This window comes from Trichosurus vulpecula, chromosome 4 (genome assembly GCF_011100635.1).
Source record: "Trichosurus vulpecula isolate mTriVul1 chromosome 4, mTriVul1.pri, whole genome shotgun sequence".
NCBI lineage: Eukaryota > Metazoa > Chordata > Mammalia > Diprotodontia > Phalangeridae > Trichosurus > Trichosurus vulpecula.
The window spans coordinates 391,933,969-391,956,515 of NC_050576.1; the positions used below are offsets into that span (position 1 = coordinate 391,933,969).

The 22,547-nt window shown below is 36.6% G+C and overlaps 1 protein-coding gene across 4 annotated transcripts in view; it reads left to right on the forward strand.

Moving 5' to 3' along the window:
* Positions 1–22,547, forward strand: part of TFDP1 (transcription factor Dp-1) — a 132,173-nt gene that overhangs the window by 84,216 nt on the left and 25,410 nt on the right. For all 4 annotated transcript variants that reach the window (XM_036757617.1, XM_036757615.1, XM_036757618.1 and 1 more), the window contains exon 4: positions 16,867–16,973. In XM_036757617.1, coding sequence (XP_036613512.1) covers positions 16,867–16,973 — 107 coding nt within the window. The remainder of the gene's footprint in view (positions 1–16,866; positions 16,974–22,547) is intronic.

Below are 22,547 nucleotides of genomic sequence, written 5' to 3' on the forward strand. Positions count from 1 at the left end.
TAAGGTTAGTTTGGGGATTTTCAGCGCTGCTTTCTCTTTTGTTTGCTACCCATTAGAAGTTTCCTTTATTATCTTACTTTCTCTTCAGCTCCAATGCATTCTTAACAGATTTGGATCTGGAAACCTTTAAAAAGTACATTATAGGTACCTCTTAGGATCATTGTTAGTGAGATCTTGAGGATTGTGCTAATGGACTGTATCAGTGGTTCCTTCAGTGCCCTCCCTGGTCAAGTCTCTCCCCTCTCAGGTGCCAGAGTAATTTTCCTTAAGTACAGATCTGTAAATCTAGTGACTTCTGATTTTTTTTTTCAGGTAGGGGTTCATAACTTGGAATCCTTGGGTCTTTTAAGGGGTCTGTGTACTTGTTAAGAAGAAAATTACATCTTTAATTTAAAGGTAGCGTTTACTTCAGTTGTGAATTTTAAAAACATTCTTCCGAGAAGGGGTCCACCGGCCACAGGGGTCCATGACACCAAGGAGGCTTAGCAGGCTCAACCTCACTAAGTGAAAAGGTGGTTTTGCTCTATTGTCTTTAGGAATGCATTCAAATATTCTGGGAAATTTTTTAGTCCATTTCAAATAAAAAATATCCAGATGGCTTCTGCAAGATGCTGCCCTGGGGGAGTGGAAATGCCAGGGGATGTCCCAGTGCCCCTCAGGAAGAAGAGACAGTGCCAAGAGGGAGGGAGCAGAGCAGCAGGGAGGAGGCAGGAGGAGGCCCCAAGCTCCGCCTAGCCACTGCCTGGTCACATGGTCTCAGACCCTGCCTGCTTTCCTACCAGCCTCCCTTTAGGCTCTGCCTCTGTTTATTGTAAACCCGGTCCTGGAGGTATGGAGCCCAGTTTTGAATCAAGGATCGGTCTCCCAACTCTGGAAAACTGCCCCTCGAGGCCAGTCATCCTGATTCATTTTGACAGGCCCTTCTGGATGGAGCCGAGTGGGCCCACGGGTGAGTCGTGGATGGCTCCCATTCCCAAGACGTCCCTTGGTGCAGCCGGGGATAGCCAGGCCTCTGGCCAGCCTCTGCCCCTTGGGAAGAACGTTCTCGCTTGTGTTCTAGTTCAGCATTGGCCCCGCCACTGGGGAAGGAAACCCGGAGCCTCCTTCCTTTGCCTTCTGGCCTCTGGAGCCATTCTTCATCTTGGACGTGATCTTGTCCAGCTTGGACACGTGTGGACAGTTTAGGAGCTGACCTGGCGGCTGCTTTTGTCCGCCTGAGCAGGGGCACTTCATCAACCCTGCTTTTGCATAGTTGTATGGGTGATGCCTTTTGATTTTCTATCATTTATTTTCAAATATCCCTCTTCCTAGTGGGCCTTGCATGTCTGTTTAACAATTCAGCAGCAGACTTCTCCCCTCCAACGCATCGAGCGGTCTTATGGAGAATGGAGTATTCTACACCCTTAGTCTCCCCAGTGGAAAGGGAGAAGTATGTTTTGTTCTCTCTCCTGGGGCCAAGCTCAGTCATTCTATTTATTTGTGAGGCACTCAGTTTCCTGCATTGTTCTTTTCACTTACATTGTATAGTGTCCCCCTGTTGCTGCTTTCTTTGGTCTGCATCAGTTTATATAATTTTTCCAAGGCTATTCTGAATTTGTCATTCATTTTCCACATAGAACAATAGTACTTTATTTCATTCATAGGCCACAGATTGTTTAGTTATTCCAGAGTCAGTGAACACACACTTGATTTTCAATTATTTGCTACTAGAAAACTGCTGTTGTGAATATTTTAGTAAATAAATATAGGACCATCCTTTTTGCCCTTGGTTTATATGCTGTATATCCTTAGTGTATATGCCTAGTGATGAGATGCGTAGTTAACAATGGGATGTCTTGGTCAAAGGGTACAGAGACATTTAAGTTGCTTTCTTGCATAGTTCCAAATTATTTGGTAGTATAGTTGGATTGACTCAGAGATTCACCAATTCCCTATTAGTATCCTGTTTGCTTTAAATCTTGCAAGGCCTGAACTATTACTGTCTCTTGCCACAGTCTCCCTCCTGTGTAATACAACTCATAAGAAGGCCCGGAAAACACGAATGGGAAAGCTTTTTCCTAGATATACTAATTAACCCTCAGAAGAGTTGATTCAGTTTAATTGAGCAAGCATTTATTAAGTTCCTGCGGTGCTAGATGCTAGGCATACCAAGACTACAACCAAGCAGGCGTTGCTTTCGAGGAGTTTACATTCCACTGGAACAAAAATTTTGGAGTGGAGGCTGCATCATTTCTTCACACTGACGGCAGTGCATTCAGCTTGGGCATCCACCAGAGATTAGTGGCTTTTCTCTAGATTGATTTCATTGTGCATTTTTTATCATCGTGATAAAATTTTTGTGCCTCCAAATGTTTAATGATGAGGTTGTGGTTGTTCAAACAAAGGTAGGCCAAGTGGACCTTAGACCGCTTTCAACTCCATTGCTTTATTGGGGAGACTCTGTAGTAGAAGTGAGGAAGGAACATGCTACCATTCAGTCGTAGTATAGCTCAGCGGACGAAATATATAATATTTTAAGATATTACCATCAATTTGGTCCTTAGATTTTAGGTAAATCTCAATTCCTAGATTTTGAACAAAGGTCTGAAACCTTAAGGAAGGTCTATTACCAGTAGGTGGCATAGTTACAGTAACCTCTGAGAAAACTATTTGGGTAAGGCAGCATCACCAGCATTTATAATCCATTTATTTTGGGGGGGAAAAACCCCAATGCAGTCTTGGGATTAAAGGTGTTTTGTAAAGAATTACTTTTGAAATCTCTATATAAAGCACCCCCTTTAGTGATGTGGCATGCATATATTTTGCTCTGGAGCTAATTTGTATTTGGGAGTTGTATTTTCATGATATTTTTTGTTTGGGTGGAGAATGATATTTGTATAACTGCAAAGGGAGAGAGTTGTTATGTTTGGAGTTGAAAGGTTTGGAATAGGATTCATTCTTTCCTTTGAATAAAATGAAATTCCTTACTCAGTGCCAACATACTTCCAGAGAAAATTACTTTTTTGGTTTTAAAAACTTCATCCTGTATTAATACCTCGCACAAACATCACTTGCAAATGTAGTTGTCTAACATAGCTGTGCAATTCCCTGCCAAAGGACCACTTTAGCCATAGAAGGGAAGGCTTGCTTGAGGAAAAAATATTGAAGTTTCTTTTCCCGTTGATCCCAAATCTTTCCCCTAAAGCCATATAATCCAGGGTACCAGTCATGCATTAAGAATTATTGAGGTTCTTTCTTTGTAGGACAGTGAATAATCACAAGATAGGTTTATGATGGGACATACAAGCCAGACTTTGCTTTTATGTTTTCCCCTAAAGATGAGGAATTATAGATACAAGGCATTTTCAGATTTTAAAAGAGAATGGTGTAGCATTAACATCCCATGGAAGGTCTTGCTTAAGTGTTCATGCCTAAAAAAATGAGTATTTTAATGAGCCCTGAAGATCAGTATCAGTACATATAATATTTATAGATTTTGTCAAAATTATTATTTTTAAAACATTTAAGAATATAAGTTTTTTAAACTTTAGTACTTTATATTCATTTGCAGTTGTTTGTGTTTTTGTTCTCAAGTTAACCAACAAGCATTTATGAAGTATAAGAATGTTCTAGGCACAGGGAATATAAAGACAAAAATGGAACAATCTCAGATTTCAAGGTGTTTATGTTGTATTGGGGAAGACCATGAACTTTTACATGCTTACAGAATTGAATATATATTTGAATATATAATTGGATACATATGTAAAACAACATAAATGCAGGGTACTTAAATACAAAGTCATTAGGGAGGAAACCTTCAATTTCAGAGGTTACAGAACATTAGAATTGAAAAAGAACTTCAGAGACTATTTTATCCAATCCAGAGTCCAAACAATACCCAGAAAGAAAATCCTCCCACAACATGTCCAACGAGTAGATAGTCTTTACATGAATACATCCAGGTAGGAAGAGCCCACTCTTTCCCAAAGCAATCGCCTATTCAACTTTTGCATTATTCTCATTGTTATCTGCATTTTTGGAACTACTAGACTCAGTCAGTACGCTTTTCATTCTTCCTCCTTCAAGTCATCCACAAGCATTTGTTAAGTGCCTACTATGTGCACTTCTGTGGGGTGGTCTTTCAAATACTTAAAGACAATTACCATGTTTTCCCTAAGGCTCTTCTTGTCTAGGCCAGAGCATCCTCAGTTCTTTCCTCATATGGCATGGTCTTGAAATTCTTCAGCATATGTTAATGTTCCTTCCTACATGTTCAGCTTAGCAATATCTTTCTAAAATGTGGTACCCAGAAACAGGCGTAATACTCCGTACGTGGGCTTCCCACAGCATAATACAGTGGGACCATCATCTTCTTAGGCCTGGAATCTGTGCCTCTCTTAATGTAGTCTGGCATGGCAGTGGTCTTCCTAACACTTCTATTACACTGCTAATTCATTCAGCTTTCAGATTTCTTTTGAAGTATTTGTAATCGTTTTTGGGCGAACTATTTTCTTGTCAATACCTCTCCCGTCTTAGACCTATGAACTTCATTTTTTGAGTTTAAGGGAAACACTTTTATTTAAACCCATCAGATTTCATCTTAGTGGCTTCGTCGAGCTTTCTTGAACCCTAACACTTTCATCCACTGTTTCAGCTAACTTTCCTAGCTATGTGTCCTTAAAAAATTTGATTAGCCTGACATTTATAGTTTTGCTCAAGTCATTGATAAACATGTTCAGTGGCACTTTACCTGTGAGCCATTCCAGGAAAGATTTCCTTCCAAATGAACATTGAACCATTGAAGGTGACTATTGGATAAGCTGGCTTCGAAGAGAGCCTCTGGGAATGCCCTAGTTAGGAGGCTGTTCTGAGATGCGCCTCTTTGATACTGGAACAAAATGAGACACTCAGTTTAACATTCAACAGTTTAAAAAATGAAATTTACTCGAAAAGGAAATTCAGTAGGGATACAGAGAGTTCATTCAGCAGATTCTTCTCTGCCTGAGTTGCCCATGGTGTTCAGCCACCCAAACATCAGACCTCTATCCTCTGGAGCTCCTTGTGGCTGTTTTGTACTGATGTAAACAGAAAGTGGTATCAGTGGCCACCTGGAGCCAATTAGGTACCTAAGATGCTTCCAGTGCCTTCTGCCACAGAACCTGAAACACTTTGCTCCAGGAAAGGAGATTGATAAGGAGTTTTTAAATAGGTATGAATGTAGTGGACAAAGAAAGTATCTCTACCTGTGGCAAGTGTGAAGAAAGGTCAAGAACTAACAAAACACTGTTGGATTTAGCAATTAAGAGCTTATTTATAATCTTGGAGAGAACAGTTTCTTCTGAATGGTGTGTTTGGAAGCCAGATTTCCAAGGGATTGAGAAGTGAGTGGAAGGTGAAAAAGTGAAGAAAATGAAGGCTTTTCTTAGGAGTTTACTATGAAAGAGGGGAAAGAGCGGGCTAGTGATTAGAAGGAATAACAGTGTTAAGTGAAGGTTTTTAAGGTTTGCAAAGATCTGGACATACTTGGAAGCAAGAGAAAGAATGAAAAAAGATGTTTTTTTCCTAGAACTTTCTGTTTTCCTCTGCTCCTTCCTCCATGTGTGTATGCATAGAATGTATGTTTGTATACTGGAGATAGGAAGGGATGGAATCAGGGATGCAAGTAGAGAGAGGAGTTGACCTTTAAAAGAGAGGCCACCTCTTCCACTGCTCAGTAGACTGAGAACAAAGGAGGGGATGGCGCTCATGTGGAGGGATTGAAAATAAAAAGAGAGAGGGAACTTGGTGTGGCGGTTGTCTTTTCACTTCCTTGGTAAAATAGAAGGGGAGACCTTACAATGAAAGCAAAGGTGCCATCTAGGAAGCCTGAGAAAAGAGGTTTGGAACCATCTGGAAAGAAAAATGGGGTTGCCTTAGCATTGACTGTAAGTGTACCTAGTCAGCACAGTCATGTGAATGTTTATTAATGGCATTCTCCAGTCCCTGTAAATCTTCCCAGCTTTTTCTGAAAGCATCCCTTTCATCATTCTTAGGATACAATAATATTCCATTATATTTATATATACTGTAATTTGTTTAGCCATTGCCCAATTTATGGGTGGACCCCTTTAGGTTCTAATTTTATGCTCTGACAAAAGAGCTGTTAGGAATATTTTTATACATGTGGGCCCTTTTCTTTGATCTTCTTGAGGTATAAGCCTAGTTAATGGTATTTCTGGGTCAAAAGATATACATACATACACACACACATACACACATGTGTATATATACGTACATACACACATGTGTGTATGTGTACACACACACACGTTAGTGATTTGGGGCATAGTTCCAAATTGTTTTCCAGAATGGCTGCACCAATTCAAAACCCTGTTAAGTGCCCCAGTGTTCTTGTCATCTTTACCAGTCTTATTTTAATTTGCACATCTCTAATTACTAGGGATTTGGAACATTTTTAAGTGGTTGTAGATTGCTTGAGTTTCTTTGTTTGAAAGCTGCCTGTTCCCCTCCCTTAGCCATTTGTCCGTTGGGGAATGGCTAGCATTCTCATTTATTTCAATTTATTTCTTATATGTTTTAGATAAGTTTTATCAGAGAATTTTGCTCCAAAAATTTATCAGTTAACTGTTTCTCTACTTATTTTAACTAAATTGCTTTTGTTTGTGTGAAAACTTTTTAGTTTTATGTAATCAAGAATAACTATTTTATCTTATCATCCTTTCCATCTCTTATCTGATCATGAATCTATAGTTGCAAAAAGTGTTTTCTTCCTTGCTTTGCTAAGTTATGATGTGAGTTTTTGTATCTGAGCTACAGATATATATCCATTTGTAGCTTATTATGGTATAGGATGTGTGAGGTGTTGGTTGAAATCTTATTTTTGCCAGATGACTTTACAATTTGCCTGAAAGTTTTTGGCAAACAGTGAGCCTTTACAATGATAGTTGAGATTACTGAACATTATACTACTGTGTTTATTCTTTATGTTGTGTGCTTTAACTGTTCCACTATTTGACTTCTATTTTTTAACCATAATGAAGTAGTTTGAGGTTTGATATTTTAGGCCCTCTTCCTTCCCACCTTTTTTCTTATTTCCCTGGAGATTCTTGACCTTTTGTTCTTCCAAATGAATTTTGTTACTATTATTTAAAACTCTCTAAAGTAATTCTGAATAAGCATTTCTGGAAAGAGTGTATTTGATTAACTTTTTCTTTAAATATTTAGATGCCATGTCATTTGATGAATCTATATTGTTATTTATATTGATTATCATGCCTCTAAGTATACAGAAGTTTCCCTGTTTTAATTTTTTAAAAATTATTTTTATTTTGTTAAATATTTTCCAGTTACATGTAAAAAAATTAACTCATTTGAAATATGAGTTTTAAGTTCTTTCTTTCTTCCCTGCCCTACCCTATGAGAAGGAAAACAATTTGATTATACCTGTGAATTCACGCAAAACACATCCAACTGGTTGTGTTTCAAAAGAAAACAATAAAAATAAAGTGAGAAAAAGTATGCTTCACTTTCCATTAATAGTTCATCACTTCTGTTTCTGGAAGTAGATAGCATCTTATGTCATGGGTCCTTTGCATCCAAATGTCTTGGATCATTGTTTCAATCGGAGTAGCTAAGTGTTTCACAGTTGAACATCCCTACAATATTGATGTAACTGTGTTCTCCTGGTTCTGCTTATTTCACTTTGCATCAGTTCATAAGTCTTTCCAGGTTTTTCTGAAACCATCCTGCTCATCATTTCTTATAGCACAATAGTATTCCGTCACAATTGTATACCACAGTGTTCAGCCATTCCCCAGGTGTTGGACATCCCCTCAATTTTCAATTCTTTGCCACCACAAAAAAAGCTGTTATAAATATTTTTGTGTAAATAGGTCCTTTAACCTTTCTTTTAGTGCCTTTGGGATAGAGACCTAGCACTGATGTTGCTGGGTCAAAGAATATGCACAGTTTTATAGCCCTTTGGGCATAGTTCTAAATTGTTCTCCAGAATGGTTGGACTAGTTTGAATCGACATGAGCAGTGAATTAGTTGTCTGACTTTTCCCACGTCTCCTCTGGCATTTGTCATTTTCTTTTTTGTCGTGTTAGCCAATCTGTTAGCTGTCAGGTAGTATCTCAGAGTTGTTTTAATTCACATTTCTTTAATCAGTAGTGATTTTTTTAAAGTGACTATTGATGGCTATGATTTCTTCAGAAAATTGCCTGTTCATATCTTTTGACCATTTATCAACTGGGCGGTAACTCTTATTTTTATAAATTTGGCTCAGTTCCCTATATATTTGAGAAATGAGGCCTCTATCAGAGAAACTTTCTCTGAATTCCTTCTCCCCACTTTCCTGTTTTCCTTTTAATTTTGGATACATTAATTGTGTTTGTGCAAAAGCTTTTTAATTTCATGTGGTCAGAATTAATCTGTTTTACTTCCTGTCCTCTCTATTTCATCTTTAGTCATAAACTTATCCCTTATCTATAGATCTGATGGGTGCTTCCTTAATTTACTTGTGATATAACAGTTTATATCTAAATCATTTATCTAAATATCCAAATCATTGGTCCATTTTGACTGTATATTGGTTGGTATGTGGTGTAAGATGTGGATCTGTGCCTGATTTCTGCCAAACTGCTTTCTAGTTGTCCCAGCAATTTTTATCAAATAGTGAGTCCTTACCCTGGAAACTTGCCTCTTTGGGTTTATCAAACCTAGATTACTGTGGTCATTTACATACTATGTATTGTGTCCCTAATCCATTTTTCTGATCCATCACTCTGTTTCTTAGCCAACATCAGATTGTTTGATGATTACTACTTTGTAATATAGTTTGAAATCTGAAACTGTTAGGCCATCTATTTCCTTAGCCTTTTTTTTTTCGTTGATTCCCTTGATATTCTTGACCTTTTGTTGTTCCAGATAAATTTTGTTACTACTTTTTCTAGCTTTATAAAATAATTTTTGGTAGTTTTGATTGCTATCACATGGAATAAGTAAATTAACTTAGGTAGAATTGTCATTTTTTATTATTGGCCCAGCCTACCCATAAGCACTGAATATTTTTCCAGTTGTTTAGATCTGTCTTTATTTGTGTGAAAAGTGTTTTTTGTAATTATGTTCATTTGATCCTTGGATTTGTCTTGGCAGATAGATTCCAACAAGTATATTGTCTATAGTTATTTAAAATGGAATCTCTCTTTCTATCTCTTCCTGCTGTGTTTTGTTGGTATTATATAGAAATGCTGATGATTTGTGTGGTTTTATTTTATATCCTGAACCTGCTGAAGTTGTTAATTATTTCAACTAAGTTTTTAGTTGGTTTTCTAGAGTTCTCTCACCATAGCATCTGCAAAGAGTGATAGTTTCATTTTCTCATTGCCTATTTTTATTCTTTCGATTTATTTTTCTTATTAATATAGATAGTGATTCTAGTACAGTGTTGAATAATAGTGGTGATAATTAGGCATCCTTGCTTCATCCCTGATCTTATTGGGAAGGTTTAAAGTGTATCCTTGTTACAAATAATCTTGTTCTTGGTTGATTATACTACTGAACATTTTAAGGATAATTCCATTGATTCCTATGGTTTTTAGTGTTTTTGAGAGGCATGGATGTTGTAGTTTGTCAAAGGATTTTTTTGCATCTGTTGAGATAATCATATGATTTTTGTTGTTTTCCTTATTGATATGGCCAGTTAAGCTGATAGTTTTCATAATATCGAACCATTCCTGGTATAAATGAAATCTAGTCATAGTGTATGATTTTTGTGATATATTGCTATAATCTCCTTGCTAGTATTTTATTTAAATTTTTGCATCAATATTCATTAGGGAAATTGGTATGTATAGTTTTCTTTTTCTGTTTTTGTTCTTCCTGGTTTAGCTATCAGCACCATATTTGTGTTGTAAGAGGAATTTGGTAGGGTTTCTTTATCCATTTTTTTTTTCAAATAAAGTTTATATACTATGGGGATTAATTGTTCTTAAATATTTGGTAGAATTCACTTAAAAATCCATCTGATCCTGGGAATTTTTTATTAGGAAACTCATTGATGGCTTGTTCAATTTCTTTTTCTAAGACAGGGTTATTTAAGTATTCTATTTCCTCTTCTGTTAATTTGTGCAATTCAGATTTTTGTAAATATTTCACTTAGATTGTCAAAACTGGAATATTGTTGGGCAAAAAAACTCCTAATAATTGCTTTAATTTTGTCTTTATTAGTAGGGCATTCACTTTTCATTTCTGATGCTATTAATTTGGTTTTTTTTCTTTCAAATTAACCAATGGCTTATTTATTTTACTGGTTTTTTTTTCCATAAAACTAACTCCTAGTTTTATTCATTAGTTTAATAGTTTTCTTGTGTTTAGTTTTATAATCTCTCCTTTGATTATCAGGATTTCCATTTTGGTGTTTAATTGGGGGTTTTAAATTTCTTCTTTTTCTAGTTTTTAAATTCAATTCATTGATCTGCTCTTTCTCTCTTATTGTTGTAAGCATTTAGAGAGATAAAATTTCCCCAAAGTAGTGCTTTGGCTGCATCCCAGAAATTTTGGAATGTTGTCTCATTGTTCTCATTCTCTTTAATGAAATAATTGTTTCTATGATTTGTTCTTTAGGATTAGATTATTTAGTTTTCAATCAGCTTTTAATTTCTGCTTCCACACCCATTATTAAGTGTAATTTTTGTTGCTTTATGGTCTGAAAAATTTGTATTTAATATTTTTGCTTTTCTGAATTTGGTTGTGATGTTTTTATGCCCTAATACATGGTTAATTTTTGTGAAGGTGCTATGTATAGCTGAGAAAAAAGTGTTTCCATTTAGTTTTCCCTGGAAGTCTGTCATAGCTAACATTTCTAAGATTCTATTCATCTGCTTGACTTTTTTCTTGTTTATTTTATGGTTAAATTTATTTAGCTCTGAGAGGAAAAAGTTGAGGTCCCCCATTAGTATAATATCCTTCTCTCTTTTTATCCCATTCCTCCTCTAGAGTCTGTTTTGCTTCTGACCGCTGCCTTCTTTTATCTGCCCTCCCTTTTATCATACTCCTCTCTCCTCCATCTTCTCCTATTTCCCTCTTCAGTAAGATAGATTATTATTACTAATTGAGAATGTATTTGTATTTTCCCTTTGAGCTAGTTTAGATATGAGTGAGATTCAAACATTGATTTCCCCCCATTTTCCTCTTTATTATAAAAGCTCTTCCTTATGCACCTCTTTTATGTGAAATAATTTTCTCTGTTCTTCCTTTTCCTTCTCCCTTCTCCTAAGGGATTCCTCTTTCTCACCTAACCTTTTTTTTCATCGCCCCAACATAATCAACTCATTACCCTCTTTTTATGTAGAATCTTTCTAACTACAGTGATAATGATAAAGTTCTTAGAAGATACGTGTATCATCTTCCCATATAGAAAGGTAAACAGTTTAACCTTATGGCCCTTATCTCTTTCACATTTGCCACTTTATGCTTCTCTTGAGTCTTGTCTTTGAAAGTCAGATTTCCCATTTAGCTCTGATCTTTTCATCAGGAATGATTGAAAACCTTTTATTTCATAAAATATCCATTTTTCTCTGTGTTTTTCCCTTGAAAGATTTCATTTAGTTTTGCTAGGTAGATTATTCTTGCTTTTAATACCAGCTCTTTTGCTTTCTAGGATATCACAGTCAACTTTAGTCCATCGTTGCTTTAATGTGGTAACTGCTAAATCTTGTGTGACCCTAACTGTGGTCCCATGGTATTTGAGTGGTTTCTTTATGGCTGCTTGAAGTATTTTCTCTTTGATCTGGGAGCTTTGGAATTTGGCTATAATATTCCTGGGAATGTTCATTTTGGGATCACTTTCAGGAGGTGATTGGTAGATTCTTTCAATTTGTATTTTACTCTCTGGTTCAAGGCTATCTGGGCAGTTGTTGGGTTTTTGTTTTTTTTCCCAACAATTTCTTGAAATATGCAGTCTAGGCTTTTTCTTTGGTACAGCTTTCAGGTAATCCAGTAATTCTTAAAATATCTCTCCTTGATCTGTGTTCCAGGTCAATTATTTTTCCAATAAGATAGTTCACGTTTTCTTCTATTTTTTCATTGTTTTGACTTTGTTTTGTTGTTTCTTAATGTCTTACAGAGTAATTAGCTTCTACTTGCCTAGTTCTAATTCTTAAAGAATTATTTTCTTCAGTGACCTTTTCTACCTCTTTTTCCACTTGGCCAATTCTGCTTTTTAAGGAGTTATTTTCATTAGTGAATTTTTGTACCTCTTTTTCCATTTGGTTAATTCTGTTTTTAAGGTGTTATTTTCTTCAGGTTTTTTTTTTTTTTTTTTTTGGTTCCTCTTATAATTGTTGTCTGGCCATTTGTCATTTGTGTCTGACTCTGTGGGACCCGATTTGGAGTTTTCTTGGCAGAGATACTGGAGTAGTTTGCTATTTCTTCTCCAGCTCATTTTACAGATGAGGAAATTGAGGCAAGTTACTTTCCCAGGGTCACACAGCTAGTAAGTGTCTGAAGCCAGTTTTGAATTCACGAAAGTGACGGAGGCCAGATTTGAATTCAGGAAGGTGAGTATTCCTGACTTCAGGTTTGGCACTCTATCCATTGTACCACCTAGCTACCTATCTCTTTTACAAAGATGTTCTTTGTCCTTTCATAATTTTCTTCTTTTGCTTTCATTTTTTGGTCTAATTTTTCCTCCACCATTCTTACTTGGATTTTGAAAAAAAAAAAAAATAGCTCTCCCAGGAATTCTTGTTGGATTTGTGTCCAATTTACATTTTTCCCCCCTTCGAGCTTTGTTTGTGGCTTTTTTTTCCTCAGTTGTCTTCTTTGTTTGTATCTTCATCTTCTCTGTCACCATAATATCTTTTTATGGTCAGGTCCCTTTTTTGTTGTTGGCTCATTTTCTCACCCTGTTTCTTGATATGGAACTTTATATTAGACTTGGGCTCTGTTCCTGGCATAGGGCATGGTGGGATACTGCCTCAAGCTTCAGACTTTTTGCATTGCTGTTTTCCAAGCTAGTTCTGGGACTTTGGAGGTTTTCTGTATTTCCAAGGAGGTGTAATCTGAGGAGAAGTGTGGTCCCTGCTGTCCTGGTCTGAACTCTGGTCCTTTCCCAAGAAAGATCCCTGATCCTGTAGGATTCAAATTGATTGATATTACTCCTGGTCCCTTGGGGCCAGAAGTGATACTGCCCCTCAGTGTCCCTTCTACTCCCTCTTGACTAAAACTGTTTTTCCTTACCCTTAAACTATGACCCAGAAGTGGGTGTAGACAATGGAGTTGTTAAATAGTTGCCCCTCAGGGCTTCCACTTCCTCTTGGAAGTACTTCTTCCTGCCCTTGAACTATGACCAAGAAGATAGGTATTGGCACTGGACTTGCCAAAGAGTGCCTGGTCCTGTGCCTAGTGCTAGCACAAGAGGACCAGTCGCCAGGTCCCCTTAACCATCTTTGGCTTGATAGCTCCTGAAGCTGCTGCTGCCTCTTTTGCCAGCACCTAGTTCCATCACTGGGATTTTATGCGGTGGGCTCTGGGGGAGCCTCTACCCTCATGTCACAGATCTCTCTTTACAGCTTCTTAAACTGTCTTGGGCTGAGATGGATGATGTCTCACTCCGACCTTTTGTTCATTCTGCTACTCCAGAATTCTAATTGAGGTGTTATTTTAAAGTTGTTTGGAGGGGAATGTTGGGAGATCCCAACTGAGTGTTTCTCTATTCCTCCGTGTTGGCTCTGCCCCCACACATCTGCTGTTTATTTTTTAAATCACGTATGTCTTTATTATTGCCTTGTCTGACACCATCTGCATTTGAGTTATTTTACTTTAGCTCTTTATTTTTACTGTGTGAGTCCTTTTTCAGGTGTTTCTTACAAAAAGCATATTGTTAGATTTTTCTTTTCTAATTCATTCTGCTACTCTTCTTTATTTTGTGGGTCATCTTATGCTTTTTGTGTTCACATTTCTGACTGTTAATTCTGTATTGTCTTTCATCTCATCCTTGCATATTTTTCTTTTTGCCACATAATCTCTTTACAAAGTAAAGGCTGTTGAGAGAGAATTGTGCTCATCACTAATGCTGTATATTTGATGCAATTTACTTCTGTCATACTCCTCCCCTCTCCTCCTCTTTGCTCATTTAACCTTCTTTCCTTTCCCTTCCCTCCTCTCCCTCTTTGCTCATCACAAGTTCTTAAGCTTATTGTCCTTTTCTTTTACTAATCGTTTTGTGCCCCCCCCCCCCCCCATGGTATTTGTTTTGTTTAGTATTAATTCCTTCCTCTTACTTCCCCTTTCCCCAGGCCTTGTTTGGCCTGATTCCCTATTATTTTATATCTATACCAAGTGTGTATGTACACACATCTCTGTCTTTTTCAGTCCTTTGTCCATTTAAGATGAAACTGAGGTTCATGTGTAGCCTCCTCTCCTCACCCCTTTCATATTTTAATAGTCTTTTTATGAACCCTGATTATGTGAAATACTAAGTTCTACCCCTTTCCTCCTTTTCTTTCTTCCTTTAACTTTTTTCTCTTCAAATCATCAAAATGTAACAAAAGTGATCCCAGCCTCTCTCTTACCTCACTTCCTCCATAACCCTTGTAGTCTAGGGTTTTGAGGGGACACTTATTTCTCCCGTGCATTTACCTTTTTGTGTTTTTTTTTTCAACTCATGTTTGCAATTCAAAGTGTTTCTTTCTCCAAGTCTTGTCTCTGTCTTTTGCCTTCTAGAGTCAGCAAATTCTAGAATAGGAATCAGCAAACTACATTTTTAAAATTGTATTTAAAAATTTAATAAGTTCTGGAGATGGGGCAGATTAACCTATGGACCATAGTTTGTTGACCTCTATTCTAGAATGTCATGTTCCAGACTTTATAGTTGTAACCTACAGGTTTTAAGTAATCCTAACTTGGCTCTTGGATAGTTGAACTTTTTCTTTCTGACTTCTTATTGCATTTTTTCTTTGACTTGGAAGCTCTGGATTTTGACTATGACATTACTGCGGAGTTTTCATTTTTGGATTTTAGGAGGTGAAATCAGACATCGGTGATGCCATGTGAGGATGTTTAGTCTAGAGAAGAGGAGACTTAGGGGGAATGTGGTATCTTCAAGTATTTGAAAGTCTTATTAGAAGAAGAGATGAAATTTGCTATCCTAGGCTTTAGAAGGGGCAGAACACGGATGGACGCTGCAAAAAGGCAGATTTAGATATGATGCCAGGAGCTTTCCAAAAGTACAATAGGTTGATTACATCAGGAGAAAAGGAGAGAAGAATAAGGGGAGAAACAGTAGCTTCCTCCGGCTCCTCCAAGTAGCAAACAGTAGGAGAGCTTGGAAGCAAGTGTATGCTGTTGAGAACAGAGAAGTAGGACGCAGCCAGCCTCGAAAGCAGAAAAAGAGAGCCCACAAAGAAGTGAAAGACAGCATAAAGGGAGGCATTTGCTTTTTAGATGTAATGTGAGAAAATAGATGCAAAGTAGTTTGCAAACCTCACAGCACTGCACAGCATCAGCGCTTATTATTTATGAAAGAATTTGTCTAATTTTGTGCCTTTGGGAGGAGGTTGGGTTTGCTTAAGAGCTTGTTTCAAAGCAAGTTAATTTTAAATGCTTTCACAATGTTCAGTTGCCACGCTAATACTTAAGTATTTTCATGATGGATAGTTCTCAAAGTTTACACCTTGGCTTTCAGATTATGAGCAGTGTGATTAGCTGATTAAATGGACTGAGTGGGAACTTAGTATTATGGAAGAGTTAAGAAGCTGAGAAGTCAGTCGACAGTACTGTAATTGTATTTTTTAAATTGAAATAATAGTACAAGAATTCTGATTTTATTTTCCCCAACATTGGGTTGAGGCACATTTTCTGATTTGGTGGTGGTAACTGACATGTACTCTGGTGAGGATGCTGGTTCTAAAGGATAACATAGACTATAAATCTAAAGGCCAGCAACAGAAGATCTTACTGAAGATATGGTACTATTTGTCATAGCAAAGGCCAACAGTGATATAATTGTACTTTTTCGAAATGAAAATGCTATTCTTTACCTTGTGCAACTAACCTTTTTTTCTTTTTGGTTTTTTGTTAATTATATTAATAAGCCTTTTGTAAACTGAATGAGATAAGAAAAATTGTTTCTTCTCCCAAAAAATGATATCTAAAGGAAAATAAATTGTTATGTTTCTGAACTATTTTTACAGTGAGATAATCAGAAATGCCTGGATTGAAATGTTTAATTTTGTTTTATTGTGTATTACTTGTATGAAGACCACATTTTAATAGAAATTCATGTGAGAAGAGACAGCGGGTTCCCCATCCCTGATCTAGTTTAAACCTCCTTCACTTAACATTTAGAAATTGAGACCTGGAAATATTAAAAGACTTGTCCAGGGTCTGAGGCTAGAACTGGTTTCACTATATCTGATTTGAGAATGTAAGAAAGATACATGGAACTCTAAAACAGAAGCAAATAAGCCTTTTAAAATTTTATTCGGTTTTTATGGAAAGCTAAGCTCCAAAATAACTTTTGAAAAAGGGTCTCAGAGGCAGCTAGGTGGCGCAGTGAGTAGAACACCAACCCTAGAGTCAGGAGGACCTGAGTTCAAATCCAGCCTCAGACACTTGACACACTTAACCCCAATTGCCCTGCCTTCCCCCTCCAAAAAAAGCAAAAGACTCCCCAGTTGTGTCATCCACATAAATGAACATTATTTAACAGACTCAGAGCAAACTCTAAAGAGGCCGGTCAGGCAGTAGTAAGAAAGATTTTATAATTACATCTCTTAATACTAAAAAGGTTTTTTTTCCCTTTTTTTCTTTTTAGATTTAATTCTTAAAGGTAACATTGCTTTGTGACCTTTTTTGTTTGTTTGTTTGTTTGTATCCTAGGAGTTGTTTCATTAGTAGCTGTTCATCCTTCTACAGTTAGTGCTGTTGGGAAGCAACTCTTGCCAAAAACTTTTGGACAGTCTAATGTCAACATTACCCAGCAAGTGGTAAGGAGCTCTTCGGTGGAGGGTGGAATGTTCCTTTGGCATCTGTGTTGGATTCATTACAGATAAATCAACATGAGGATTAGTCTTTGCACTGGTGAATTTGATGTGTACAGTAATATGTCCTTTAGAGACATTACTCTCTTTATCTTATAGGACTCAGTGTCATAATTCCTCTCAAATCTAGACATAAAGACTTCATTTCTTTGAATAAGAGTTGTTGGCTTTCCCTCCAAGAGTTCTTAGTAGCACTGGTAATGTTTTCTATTTATGTGCTGCTTAGTATTTCTTAAAATACTTTGGTACCTTGTCTTCTTTAAAGGCTCCATGAGGGAATTAGGCCAAATATTGTTATCTATATGTGAGGGATGCAGATTCGGACTTTGCTAAGTTCACACAGCTGGTTAGGAGCAGAGTTTGGGGACTACAAAGGACTGCTTGTCTTCCTCTCCAGGATTCTCTATACTGTTTTACACTTTCCTCTGTTAACTTTGCTTTACTATTTCCAACCCTTTTATAAGTTCCTTTTTTGGTCTGTGATAATTTCCTGCTTTCGAATTAATGAATATTTGTTGTGCATTCATAATATCTTATGGATTGTTTTGCACATTCAAATGTCATACTAACTGATTTTATTTAGATTAGAAGGGAGAGGTTATCAATAGATTGAAGTTGATTTGATAGTCACAACACTGAATCAGGTCAGAATTCTTTGAACAAGTGATAAATACAAATGAGAATTTCAAGTAGAAGCAGGAGACTTTTCAGTCTGTGGATTATGGAAAGTTATAGAAGGGGTGAAGATGTAGAAGTAGAGGAAGAAACAGGTCTTTTTAGAGTTGGTACAGGCTTGAGCAGTCAGATGGAATGTGAGTAATTTCAAGTTGTGGATGACGTTGGAAAACCCCTGAATGATTCTGATCAAAGCGTCAGAAGGAAAGATTATTTTTGCCTTTTGCTAAGTGATTATAAAGGAAATGGGAAAGAATAGATTACAGTATTGTTGAGGGACAATTCTGAAGGCAACAGCTTTCAGAAAATATCTGCTCATTTTAGTAATTACTGTTTTTCTTAGTAATAAGCTGTTTTTGCCAAATGACATAAGTACACATCTTTGTTTCGCTGATTTCTTTTTGTTTCCTTTCACATTCAGCTTCTGTCCTTTTGTCTTTTCTACCACTTTTAACAGATTTAAGTAGTCTATCCCATAATTAAGTGGGCCTACAATACTTATTTATGTTTTGTAAACATCTTGTCTGTATAGTAACCTTGTGTTGTTTTGCTTTCAATAAAGTCATGACACACCTGCTCCATTGTCATATCCTTTTTAAAAAAATCTATCTATAGCTCATTCCCTACTGCTTTTTGTTCCAGCTTGTATTCCAACAGCACCTTCCTTAGGTCCTAGTTAGAGAGTTTCCATACTATGGTTCCTTTCATACTTCTTTGTCTAGAATAGCTGTACACCTTGTGTATGTAACAGAACTCCTCTTTGTATCTCTAGCTCTCTGTTTTATGCCTACCATGTCCACAGACTGCTTAGGGCTTTCAAAACATAGGCACTTTGTTAATTCCATTTTATCCTGAGAATTTATGATTCTGTACATTTTCATAGGTTGAACATTTATCTTATTAACAGTTTTCTCCATGTTGGCTTAAACTGCAGTTTGTATTTATCTGTAAGGGAATTAGAGTTTAATTTGTTATTTTCAATAAGGTTTTCATTCCCTCAGCAGTTCTATTATGTTTGTCAATATAAATATGTAGAAATATTTTCATTGATGAGAGGATCCTTTCTGTCAAATGATTTTAAGTTTAGCATTTTAAAGTTTCTTACAGCTGTTTGATTCTTTTGATCTTGCATAGTTTATATCCAGAAAGATCACGTGATTGTAGATTTTAAAACAAACAGGAAAAACCGCCCAGCAAATTTCACTAAACATTTTAGTGCTGCTCAGAAGCAAGAATTTGTTGATTCCTGATCAGAAGTTGAGCTAGTGAACCCTTATCTTTAACAGAAAGTTGTGATTGTCTAGTGAGTTGGTTTAGTGTCTTCAGTTTCCATCATGAGTAATCATTCCTTGTATTGATTTACATAAGAAGTCAGTATTTGACAATAAATCAGATCACTCTTAGAGGTGACTCTCTTTGGCTTGAACTATTATACTTTCCCTACTTAGCAGAGTGCCTGACACAGAGTAGGTGCTTACTAAATGTTTATTGACAGGGGTTTTAATTGAATATCTTGGAGACTGATAATATTAGAGAATCCATAAAAATAACTACTTAAACGTTTGCTTTCTTTTCAAGTCCCACAGTCATTACTGGCTCCACAAGATGTGACTTCCTTCCCACTCAGTTATCAGTGGTTCAGGAATGCATAGAGAAGACCTGCTGTACTCAGAAGCAGCCATTTTTGAGCTTGCTCTAAACTATTTGCTATTCATATAACCTCAGTATGCTGTGATTTCTTTTCATATGTTGCTCTTAGCCTTACCCTGAAATGAAATTACGGTATTATTTTCCAAGCTCCTAAATTCTATAATTGTAACGATTCTCTTTCTCTCTCATTTCTTGCCCTGCTTTTTGGTCTATTCCCTCCACTTTCTCCATCACCTCCTCTTTTCATTTTCCTTGAAATTGTTACACTTTTATTATCTAAAATAATTCTTTAACATGAAAATATAAAGATTAAAGACAAAAGATACAATTTAAGTCACCGTATACCTATAGCAGGATGTTTTAATCAAATATATAGAATACCTTAAGTCACCCTCTCCTATCTGGAACCCAGCCAAGAAGAAGGAATTAAGCAACAAGACGTCTACACAGCCCAAATAGATATTACGCTAAAGCTATAACCCAGGTGTTCTGACTCTAGCTACTTCCACTGGATCATAGAAACGGCCACTTAAAAGGAGGGGAAAGTACCGTTATGTTCAGGTGGAGAGAAATAATTGCTGATGAATAATGGACGTTGTAGGAAACCTATAAAAGGTAGCCCCAAATAGGTAAAAATCTCCACAGTCTGGGCTTGATGCAAAGGAAAATAGCATAATAACTGACTTTCATAAAAATCGCTAAGAGTAACCAAGAAAAGGTTAGATTTGTTAAAGGCAGGATGTGATATATCTTAAGACGATCACCATCTAGAGTAACCAAATTATTGTAGAAAGGTTCCTTAGGTATACTATGGAAACCTTGTCACTCTAAAAACAAGGTTGCTCCAGGACATTTTCTGGTGCCTCGGATCCCTTTGTTAATCTGGTGAAGCATGTGGTCCTTTTCTTAGAATGATGTTTTCAATGCATAAAATAAAATAAATAGAAACCCAACCAAGTTGAAATTTGGGTGTCAGAATACGTAAAGCGCTCAGCATAGTAAATACAGCATAGAGTAAATGCATGTTAACTGCTGTTATTTTCATCATTATTAAAAATAAGTTTATTGATCCTACCCACCCCATCTCATCCTTCCTCTTCTCCCTCTCCCCCAGCCTTAAGTCTATCAGTGGACCCCCTGTTCTAGAACAAGTCATTTCCTGATGATCCTATCAGGCTAAAACTTTATTTTTCTGGGGTCCAGTGTTTTATTATCTCAAATGACGAGTTATAAGGAGACCAAGATTGTATTAGGGCAGAGATGAGATTTTGTCCCAGCTTTTCTTTCACGACAGTGGGTGCTTAGTAAATGTCTGTATAGTGAATTAATTTTGTTAGGTTCAGTACTGTATCCATATGTTAAGGAGTTTTAAAAAATTGGAAATACTCTATAAAACAATAGAACATAAGGACAGTGTAGTGGAGATGAGTTTTTGTAATATTCAAGCTATATTTTCCCAAAAATGTCTTCCTAGGAATAAATACCAATTTTACTTGTAAATATGCACATTTCCATTCTATATTGCAGCATAATTCAAAAGGTATATTAACAGTGTCCAGAATTTCAAGTGGAACATTATGAATTTAGTGTTGGTTTGTTTGGGGGGTTTTTTTTGGAGGGGGGAGGCAGGGCAATTGGGGTTAAGTGACTTGCCCAAGGTCACACAGCTAGTAAGTGTGTCAAGCCTGAGGCCGGATTTGAACTCAGGTCCTCCTGACTCCAGGGTTGGTGCTCTACTCACTGCGCCACCTAGCTGCCCCAAATTAGTTTTCTAATCCCAAAGGGACAGATACTTTAGGTTACAAAATTTATATTTAAAGTTTAGTATTTAGATGAAATGAATGTTGCCTGTGTACATGTAGAGTAACTAACAAGTACTGCAAGGGGGTTCATTAATAGGGAGGGTCTTTAGATTACTTCCTTATGAAAGTAAAAAATACTGTGACTTCAGCATAAAATTGGACTTTAACAGCTCAGGGTTAGCTCCATAAACATGTTATTGAAAATTTAAATACTCTTTAAAGGAAAGGAGTGAAAATTCATTTCTCCTTTCATGGACCATAACTTGATGTGTGAACCATTAACATTGAATGAGGTCACCTGGACTTAAGGAAGATAATAAAAAAAGCTCCTCTGTCAGCTCTTAATGGTGTCATATTAGGTAATGCATTTATCCAGTTAAGAAGGGGAACAAAAGGGGACAGCAAGCTTAAAATAACCCAAGATATTATCTATGGTGAAGCTTTTCAATGATAGATTCTTTCTTGAGTTGGGGTTTTTTTGTTTTGGGGGTCTTTTTTTTGACCTTCAGTATCTAACTTTAATACATTTTGCTGAAGTTTTTCAATACACTGACTACACGTTATAGCTGTATGATTAAATTTAGCTATAGGTGGAATCTGAGAATTTATTCAGAAATGTTTGAGAATAATGCAATGAAGTTTGAAGGAAAATATAATACAGAATCTATGAAAGGGTAAAATTTTAACTGTACGTGTTATGGGGTGTACTTTTGTTACATTTTAATATTGAAGCACTAATTGATATGTAACTTCAGAATTATTATCAAAGGATTTAAAATTACTTGTTCATTGAACAGTATTTCATTTGGCATTATGTTAACGGCACAGTGGGAGGATTATGGAAGAGTGTGTATGTGTGCATGTGTGTGAAAGTAAGGAAATCTTGACTGATGTCAGTGCTTTTAAGCATTCAGGGTACGAGGAAATGGGGTGTATATTTGAGCCTGACAATGTGACCATGTATTTTACTTAATAGTATAATTTAATCTTTTGACAATGTGGTTGATTGTTCTCCTCTTGCTTCCTTGTCGACTTCGGCATCTGCTCTTTCTTTTCCTCTCTCTCAATTTAGCATTCTCCCAAGTTCCACTGTCATCCTCTCATGACTCTTGACCTCTGCCCAGATGCATGGTGCCCAAATCTATTGTTAGCCTTGCCCTGTGTCCTCAGTCCTCAGCTTGTGTTTCCTATTGCCTGTAGGTTATTTCAGCCTTTAGTACCTCAAATTCTGCATGTCTAAAATGGAATACATCATTTTCCTTCCGAAACACACCTATTTCTAACAACAGCACCTTGGTTCTTCACGCTCTTGCTCTCTACCTGATCATTTAACAAGTCGTGCTTGTTAAACCCATTTAATCTCTTCTCTTTATTCCCGCTGCTACAATTCCAG